Source organism: Odontesthes bonariensis, chromosome 13 (assembly GCF_027942865.1).
Source record: "Odontesthes bonariensis isolate fOdoBon6 chromosome 13, fOdoBon6.hap1, whole genome shotgun sequence".
Taxonomy (NCBI): domain Eukaryota; kingdom Metazoa; phylum Chordata; class Actinopteri; order Atheriniformes; family Atherinopsidae; genus Odontesthes; species Odontesthes bonariensis.
Genome location: NC_134518.1, coordinates 23197230 through 23207180, shown reverse-complemented (window position 1 = coordinate 23207180; position 9951 = coordinate 23197230). Strand labels below are relative to the sequence as shown.

Sequence of the window (9951 nt, the reverse complement as noted above, 5' to 3'; positions counted from 1 at the left end):
TCTTTTGTGACTAACTACATTTTTTTTGATGAGTGATCCTCCACCATGTATTACAGCGAGCAGGAGCTCTTTTTCTTATGGGCTGTAGTTCATCGCCCATAAAGAAATTCATGCACTGAATCCTCAAAATGCCTTTCTGTGGTTTCTTCTACACATGGAACAATGTCTTCAGCTGATTCAGTCAGAAGGTTTTTTTTTTTTGTGCCTTTCTTTTAAATAGCGGTGTCCTGCTTCATCATCGCCCAGACCGACTGGATTCTGCGTGTTTCGGGATGAAGCCGCCAATCAAGATCGCCAAAAGCCTAAATCATCTTTAGATGTCTTGTGTGTCCTTTTTTTTTCTCACTTTTTCTCAGTGAGATCTTTCTTCAGGATTGAAACATTTTAAAGACTTCCAGGCCCCTTGACAACATTACCAACTCTGGAAAACAGGGATTTCTAGATTCTTGATGGTTGTTTTGTGGCTTCTGGAAGTTATTTTATTTTATTTATTTATTTTTTTGTTATAATAGCATTGCTGCTGTTAAACAGTGTCCTTGTCTTAGGCATTGTGGGAAAATGAAGTGAAAACTGCCCCTTTCATCTCATAAAAACACCATTCACTGGTTTTGGATCATTCACCGACTGAAAATTAGACACTGGGGGTTTTGGTCTGTTTTATCAGTTTTTATAGACACATCTTTAAACATACCGTACCTCTTTGAAAGAGGTACGTTGGTGATCGATCTATTTGTGTTCTACCTGTTTTAATATGTACCTTCTGAGTATGTCTAACCCTTTACTCAGTTCTTGCTTTTAGATTATATTACTGCTATGAGCTAATCATTCTATAGTTGTTTTTATCTTTTAATCCTTAAATCATCCTTACGTTTTCTGTAAATGTGTACTGTGTTGAACTGTGCTGTCTAAATAAAGTCAAGCTGAGTTATTTTGTTTGAGAAGTTTCTTAAATTCATCAAAAGGGTGCTACTATCTGTTATGATATTCTAATGTTCCAACAATTGAAGGGTGACAGCAGTTGCGATTAATATTGCACACACTTTACTCTATGGCAGCTTGGGCGCCTGAAAGTCTATAACACCTTCATTCGACTAATTTACCTACCAGTGACATAAAGACAAGAAGCTCGCTGCTGGGTGGATGCAGTTTCTTTGAGCGGCGGCATGCTTGTCTTTGAAGCATTTCCCACTCAGCATTCCTTGTGGTTGTGTAAGGACACAGTGATCCAACCACAGTTATCATTAATGAGACATTAACATCACGCAGCAAGATGAGTCACTGCTCACATAAGTCCAGGCATGGGACTGAACTGTTTGGGATGTACTTCAAGAGGCATAAACACGGTCAAATGTGATTTTCTAGAGCCTCTGGTGAGTGCTGTCAGTGAATGAGTGAGTGAGTGGGTGCATGAATGGAGAGGGATTCAGAGGACGGTGCGGTGGAGAAGGATGGCTCTCAGTGGGTCAGCCCAAAAGCCCTGACCCCAGGAGGATTTGATGCCATTTTCCCACGCAGGGAGTCGACCTGAGAGGAGCTCGTTAACAACATCTGCCCCAGTTCAGGGAGATTAACCCCCCATCCCCAACCCCCGCACCTCTACACACACACACACAAACCACTCTGCTGTCAATCTCAGAACCTCACACAGGTCCCTCCGCTCTGGACAGGCTTGCCCAAGCTGGACAAGCAACTGTAGCCCCCCTCCAGGCTCACATCAAAGGCCCCCTCTGAGGATCCCAGCCAAAGCAAATCAATACGGTCTGAATCTGTCATAGGTGCAGTCCTCAGTAGCGCTCATGCATTCATCTGTTACACCCAAACTATGTTGATGTCTGATCTGTGCATCAGACGAGGTTCCAGATTTGAGTTGGAGATTATATCAAGTGTGTGTGCGTGTGTGTGAAGGGTGTGCTCCTGCTGCAAGTTGCCCAGCCAGTTGAGCAGGAGAGTTGGTGATGTCACGAACGTCAGTCTGTCAGACCGATTTGTGTAATGAGTTTTCCACTCATCACACTGACGTAAAAAGAGACACCCCCAGCACACTTGTACTGCTTTTAGCACTTTTTTTTTCTCAGAATACTCCCACAAGATATGCAACTGGCAGGACATGTTGTGACATAATATCAGGACAGACGTGTAAAAAAACAGGACCGAGTGAAACATGGCCCATGGCGATGCTGCTGTTCACACAGATAAGTACACAGAGGTAGAATCCACTGGGAATCCGCTGAATCCATGTTCTACAGGGCTATAATTAGGTTAGTTTTTGGAGTGGGGGTTAAACAAACAGGGGCTGTGAGGTCATAGGCAGATGGAAGTGGGATATGCCTGCACTTGCTGAGTGGGCACAGAGCTCCGCATGACAGGGAAGAGAGGCCCTCCGGGCACTCAGCAGGGGGAGATTGAGGGATGGGGGGTGGTGGTTTGGAGCCAATCTCAGATGGTCTAACTGCCAGAATAATCAAACACAACTAATACATATGAACGGTCAAATCTCACACCTTTGCTGAACAGACTTTCAGTCATAAAACATCAGAAGGCATTGTATATTTCTTTAGAAGTCTCTGTCTCAGCTTTACCGAGCAAAATGTCACTGCACTGACATGTTTGAACTTTTACATCGGTTATTAAGAAAAAAAAAAACTCAACATCTTCTGTGAAAGTTAACCCATAACTCACTGTTGTTATGAAGCTATTCATCCTGAGCGCAGATAACTTTCTTCAGTTTGAGAATTGACCACTAATCTTTGCTCTGTCCGCACTACCGAAAACGCTTCTGTGGACCACTAAGAGAAAAGCTGCTTAATTGCAAAAAAATGAGTTGGAGAGTGTGATTAGGTGACGGGTGGCTGCTGGCACGCTAGAGTGACTTAAACCCTGTCAGTGAATGCAGGGAGGTCTGGATAATCTTTCCTTCCACAAAGGTGCGTGGGGCTAATCCAAGTTGCTGTGCTGAGCTGTGGATCCAGTCCTGCAGGGAGTGTGGGAAGGCCAATAGGGCCGCCACTGCTTTGGCACTCTTGGTGGCCAGAGCTTTTTTTTATCCTAGGATACACTGCAACAGCAGGCCAACCCTTTCTTCCAAACACCTTTGCATTGTATTGCAAGGTGCAGAAAGTGTGATTATGTTTAAAGATGCTGTGCAATTTCAGCGCAATTTGTTGAAAAATCAAATCACAGAAGAAAGTTCCCTCGAGTCATCACAGGACGGACAGCTCTCCGCAGTGTTTGTTAACGGACGTGTACAACTTCTGTGTACACATTACTGTATGATCGATTAAATGGTGAAAATACACTCTGAGTTACACTTGATATCAAATTTCTGAATGCGGTTTCTTAGGTCAAACTGATCATTAAATTTTTATATTCTTTGGCGCAAAAGGACTGAAATGCAATGTAAATTCACAAAAACATTTCCAAGACAAAGTTTCAGGTTGCTTTCTTGAGTTTTATACAGTATGCTTTTAAATTTTACAAGACATTACCTCACATGCAGGCAGTTTAAATAACCAATCTTTTTTTTTTTTTTGGACTATATATTTAGATCCTTTCATTTAAAGGAATGAATCAATCTAAGAACAATTCTGATATGAAATCTAAGAAATAAAGTGACACAGCAAAGTGATGCCAACCTGTGCAACAAAGCGCTGACGGTCGGATTTCCCCTTTTAGTAGAAACTCATAGTCTGAAAACTGGTTTAGTTTCAAGAAGCAAAAGTGGTCCTTGACCATTCAACACCAAGTACAGCTGTTCTGCATTTACCCGGGTTAGAATTCAGAAAGTGAACAAATATGTACCCTTTTCCTCCCTCAAATGAACTCAAAATTAAGAACCTCGTAAATTATTCTAAAAGAGAAACATAAATTACAGAAATATCAGATCCATTAGCCTAAGAATTAAGAAAAAATATGGTCTAAATATCAAATGAATGTTTAAAAGGATGTAAATGTCCAGGGATGGAAAGTAAGATTAGTTTAATATTTGTTTTGTTAACTCAGGTTTACTATAGTGAGACCACCTTGAAATGTAAGTTACATTTTTGTTGGTCTTTATAATATTTGGAAAAAGAGACATTTTAAATTAGCGTGTTTTAAGATCCGTTCAAATCCTCATCTTTACATTTGGTGCTGCCTCTGGGAAACGAGCCAGACCTCAGAGATTTCGAACGCATTTCCAAACCTCTTTTCTTTCTTTTTCGTTTTTTTTTTTCCAAACACACAAAACACGGAGTCACAGATTACGTTTCGTAGAAATTTATTCAGCATTTAAGAATAGAGGATGGTCTTAAAATATTTAGAAACGTCAGTTTAAATAAACCTTTTTCGTTCAGGATAATGAGTAAACGTGACACTGTCAAAAAACCATCACAGAACCAAACAATTTACAAAAAAAAAACAAATATGAACATTTTCACGTGACGACAAAAAAAAAAAAAAAAAATCGGGTTCACAAGCTATAAACAAACAGAAATCTTACTATAAATAAAACTTGCGTTTGCGACCCGCACAGTCTTAACATTTCATTTAACCTAGTTCATGAATGAAAAAAAAATGAAAAAAAACAAAGACTACAAAATTTGGACACAGTGGAGACGACTGACATTCTACAAATTAAGTGTAAACATTTATGAACAACTGTCCATCCAGCTTTTCTGAAATACACCAGCCCCTTCACGAGGCCACATGCCTTTTCATTGAGAGAAAATATGGCATCATTTAAAATATAGAAGTCCAATTCTTCTACATAAGTTGATTGCTTCTACTTGTGACAACAAGCCTCTCTGCGGTGCAGTTCACTCTGCAGGGCTCGACCTTCGGCTCCGATCCATTTAAAGTTCATCTTGAGATAAAGGTGTTCATGAACAAATCTGCTGTTTCTTTAGCAACCAAAAAGTTCAAGTATCCGAAGTACCTTTTTCAAAAAAAAAAAAAAAAAAAAAAAAGAAAGTTTGAAGTCTTTTTTTTCTCTCTGTCTCTCTCGCTCTCTGTGACTCAGATGTGGGTGAGAGGTAGAGTCCCATTGACGCCAGTCCCTGCGGTCTGATAGTGCGGATGGACGCTGTGTAACCGGCTGCTCTGCAGGGAGGAATGCTCTGCGCTGTCCCCGCCGGGAGGCAGGTACATGCTTATCATATCCCTCAGGTCCCCCAAACACGCCCTCTGAGAGTGGGACGTGATGGCCGGCGGCGGTGAGCTGGGCTCGGTCTTGCACACTGATGCCATGGAGCTCAGTCCCATGGCGTTGGTGGTCTGCTGCGTGTACGCTGGAGACATGCTGTAAGTGGAAGCCGCGTTCATGTAGGTCTGCGCCGAGGTCATCATCGGGTACTGGAGGCCCGCCATCTCGTACCGGTGCATCTGCTGGATCTGTGGGCTGTTCATGCTGTGGTGCTGAGGGTAGGCCAGTTGATCCTGCATGAGGGAGTACGCGCTGTTTGTCCAGCCGTTCATGTGCGCGTAACCATCCATCCGCTGCCCCACCGACACAGAGTTGTTGACGGAGTTGGATCCTGGCGCCAACAGCCCCCCGGGCAAAGAATACTTGTCTTTCTTGAGCAAGGTCTTGGTCTTCCTGCGGGGACGGTATTTATAATCCGGATGCTCCTTCATGTGCATAGCCCGTAGACGCTTGGCCTCGTCGATGAATGGTCTCTTCTCGGCGTCAGTCAGAAGTTTCCAGTCAGCGCCAAGCCGCTTGCTGATTTCAGAGTTGTGCATTTTGGGGTTTTCTTGCGCCATCTTCCTCCGCTGTCCCCGGGACCAGACCATGAAGGCGTTCATCGGCCGTTTCACTCGCTCCTGGTCGCTGGCATTGTTCTTTGCGCCCTGCGCCGAGCCAGAGTTAGACTGCGGGAGCGGGGTCTTGAGCTCGGTTTCCATCATGTTATACATTCAGGCGGCTTTTAGTGATCTCTCACACACACATGGAGGAAGAAAAAAAAAAGTTCACAAAAACAACGCCAAGAGTCAGAGAGGTAGAGGTAACCTACTGACCAGTCTCACGGGAAGAGAGGAAAAAGTTCTGCCTGAGGAGGCAAACGTGTCTGCAGGTGCTTCTGGTTTCTCTTCGCTCTGTGCTCCTTCCCTGTCGGCTCTGAAACAGAAGTCTGTAAACTTGTTGGCCAAGCTCATCTGTTAATAGGCCTAGAGGCCGGACCATGTGATGTGGATTGACAGCATGACAATGAGGAGCAGGCGGCCAATCAGCGCGCAGCTCCCACATCCAACCGGAGCGCACACCGCTGTGTTTTGGTCACAGGAGGAGGGAGAGGGGAAGTTTTAAAACCGCAGCGCAGTTTAATAACCTGAGCTCAGAGCGCTAGAGAATTACATTTACGATCTGAGGATGAAGATGAGAGGAAACATGTAATACTTTTTTTTTTTTTTTGTCATTCAAGTAATACATTTTTGGTCTTGGGTTGAGTTTTAGAACCCCCCCTCTTCTGATATCGACATTCTGGTGTTAAAATGATATGTAGAGATTACTTTAGTAAAGAGTAAAGTGAAGATGACGTCAGGATAAAAAAGTCTTGAGATTAGTGTCGATTCATTTGTTACAGAAGTGGTCCCCCACTGGCATTTACTGACAAGGAGAGAGAGCAAATAAAAATAGTGGGGTATTGTGAGAAAATGTGCAACTTGAGCAGGAAATCTACGTCTTACTTTCTTAATGTCTTCTGTGTGTTTTGCCAAATTAACAGTAAACCCTGGAGTATTTTGACACTGTCAAGGGATATTTTTTAAGATGATGCAAATACCTTTAGGGGCTTCCTGCTCAGAAGTCGTTTTTGCCTCTGCATTGGTGCTTTAGAAAAAAGTTCACGACACTTTACTGTTTATATATATATTGGGCAAAAAACTTTGAAATGATGGAAACTCATTTCAACGTGAAATGGAAGTCGGCCGGTGGCAAAACATTAAAGATACTTTGAATCTGACGCTTAAAAGAAATAAACATAACAGAAAAGAAAACGTGTTTCAGTCTAAATGAAATAAACGATGTGGTAACGCTGCGACTGGAGCCTTAAAGGCCCCTCTGTGGGAAATTTTTATACATCAACGACCTCTTGTGGAGGAGACAGGCCATATCTTTCGTCCCTGACAAAAAGTTGAGTTTGGAACTCAGACAGCCCGGCCGGTCGTGAGCTCCTCTTTAAAACCGCCTCGGCTGCGGTTTCCTGACATGTTTTCTCTCTGCAGCGTGAACGGTTTATCCAAACGATTAGCATGGAGTGGCCCCGATTTGCATGTGTGTCCTTACAAACGACTTTCTACACCGAAACCAAGCCGGACGGGAGAAACCTCACACCTGCTAATGACTGGGAGCGTATCGCCCATCGAAAACCGCCGTTAACACCTCAGTATCTACGCGAGGGTCGTTCGCGCAATGTGCATTTCACCTCCTGGAGCTTCACGAGATGAAATGCAGCTACTGCGGGCCCTCTGCAGCGCGGTGCGCGCCACAGCGGAGCGGCCGGTTTCCATGTCTAATCTGTCGCCGAGAGCAAACTTTGAACCAGAAAGAGGCAGATTTCATGGGAAACGTGGGTTTTGGCTGACTACGCAGAATTAAGCCCAGTTGTCTTCCTGATTTAGAGGTTAGAAAGGAGCTGCCTCTGATCGATTTTCAACCAACCGATCGAATCTGTGATCATTTCCCCGGTTTCCTCACAAAAAAATGAGAATGTTCAGAAAGTTAGAAGCAGCGTCACAATCAAGCGCAAGTTGACTGCAAGCTATCATGAAAAATATATTCGCAGTCTGGAAGTCACGCTGATGGGTTTTATCTCGCAAAATGGGACACAAATAAAAAGTTGGGAGTATTTATGACTTTTCAAATGAGACCACACATATTGGAGGCATAATAGCTTGAGGGGCAAAATGATCTAAATTTCGTCCGTGGCTGTGTGGCATGCCGCACAGTTGTCGTAAATCAGCTCAAAAAGAGACATCACTTCATGAATTTAATTTTCCCGTTCAATGGGGCGACACAAACAGGGCAGGAGCAATAAAACTAACGTCCAATTAGTCGTCATCTAATTCTCAGGGACCAGTTATTTGTTTATCTGAGCGAATCTCAATCCGCTTGTAATCTCCTTATGGAAATTGACCGGTAGCAGAGACACAGAAGGGGGGGGGGGGGGTAAAACCCCACCAGGAGTAACCAGGAGTTTGATAATGAGGGCCTCTGTGCAGCTAATTTCCTAATTAAGGAACGGAGGACCACCAGCACAGTCTGCTCCGATTCAGACTCAACAAGCCTGACAGCCCTCAGGGGCTCTCAGGGCGCGGCGGCCGCGAGATCCCTCTGTTGAATGTTGGGAAATATGCGGATGTCCTGATGAGAGGATGGAACCTGAATGCATCGTATCAGTCCAACATAATGTTTTGAATAAATGTGAGCGTGCGTAAAAAACGTTTTTATTTTTTTTTCTTTCTTTGAAATTGCGTGGAGATTTTTATATAGCATCACGATTCGTTTCTTCACCTCAGAAATGTGACATATTTTAGTCTATTAAAGCCCTTTGATTAAATGTGACTCTTTTTTTTTCCCTTTGCATGATTCGATATCAGGTAGAAATTTGGGAAAATAAAGCTTTCGGGTGAAGAATGGGAGTGGCCTTCAGGCCTAAAAGGTGAGACAGCATTTTTCTTTTTTTCTTTAAAAAAATAAAATAATGCTGGCTGCATTGGGGTTGATGAGAATCTAATCAGTTCGTCAAATTGACACAGAAGGAAAATAATCGCCTTTTTGAAATCTCTACCTTCACGTGTTCGCGCCTCCAGTTGGCGGTCAATTGAACTAAATTAAATATATATCAAAAAGCGCAGAACAGCCTTAAATTGAATATCGTCGGCTTTTCATCACCCCCCAGCAACATAATTATTACCAGTAAGTCACTGCCATGTTTTCATCGTTACAGCCTGCATTAGCAAGTTTTTAGTTTTCATTCTATTCTCGATCAACGCAGAAGTAAAACTTCCACCTCCAAGCCACAATAAACATTATTTGTAGCTATGTGTAGATTTGATCCCATCCACCACCACCGAACCCCAGAATCAGTAACTTTTTTTTTGTTTGTTTCAGCTCAGTGACCGCGGACAAGGCCTTTGAGGAACAGTAATTAACAAAGAATGGCTTTTCAATTACAGCCACAAAGGAGACTGTCTCATTAAGATTTGCATGATTTTTTTTCTCCCTTTTTTTTTTTTTTCTTTTTGCACCAGGAATGCAAATGAAGATGCAATTTACGCACGGTCTGCTGTTCCCTTTGTGTCGCGTGAATGGTTGCGTGCTCCCAGTTCAACACAGGTAAAATAATAATAATAATAATAAAAATAAAAATAACAATATTCACGGGTCATTTAGACGAATAAAAGTGTTGCTATCATCACCTCTTTGTTGCACAAAGCTGGGGAAGTATTCCTAATGACAATTTGACTTATTTGACCAGTGAGAGCTGTCCCTGATTAATACACTGGATTTTTCTGCCTGTGTGGTGGCAGGCGGAACATTTTGGGGACTGATGACACGTCTCATAATCGCCTCTTCGACCCATTTTCACAAATAATCTTCAATTGTGGTCCATTCATTCCCGAAGCTCCTCCGCAACACGTAGCTGTACTCCTAGATGCTGCTTTGGAAAATGCCGCCATCAGTGATATGATCAAGAATAGCAACAGGTAATTTGGGAGGATATGACATGAGATATAAGAATATTGATTGCACCGTGTTGCTCAACAGAAAACTTTTCAGTAATGGGAAACATGTTTGCTTCTTTATTGACTTAAACATAATAGTCTTGGTTTTATTTGAATGATATTATCGTGATTTACACGAATGTGCATTTGTTCCACATGGAAGATGTCAGAGAGGCTCGAAATGAAAATGATTATTTCATCTGCACATAGAAGAAGCACCACCAGAGGAAGTCCGGCTCTGGTCTCCTC

The 9951-nt window shown here is 42.8% G+C and overlaps 1 protein-coding gene across 1 annotated transcript; it reads right to left on the bottom strand.

Moving 5' to 3' along the window:
• Positions 1–4921: 4921 nt before the first annotated feature.
• Positions 4922–6123, bottom strand: sox3 (SRY-box transcription factor 3). The gene has a single exon (XM_075481659.1). It carries the CDS (start codon positions 5890–5892, stop codon positions 4993–4995), a length of 900 nt encoding a protein of 299 aa, XP_075337774.1. The 5' UTR covers positions 5893–6123; the 3' UTR covers positions 4922–4992.
• Positions 6124–9951: the final 3828 nt, after the last annotated feature.

Bases quoted from the DNA above. Each gene is read 5' to 3' on its own strand.
- sox3 (XM_075481659.1), bottom strand. From the start codon at position 5,892: ATGTATAACATGATGGAAACCGAGCTCAAGACCCCGCTCCCGCAGTCT.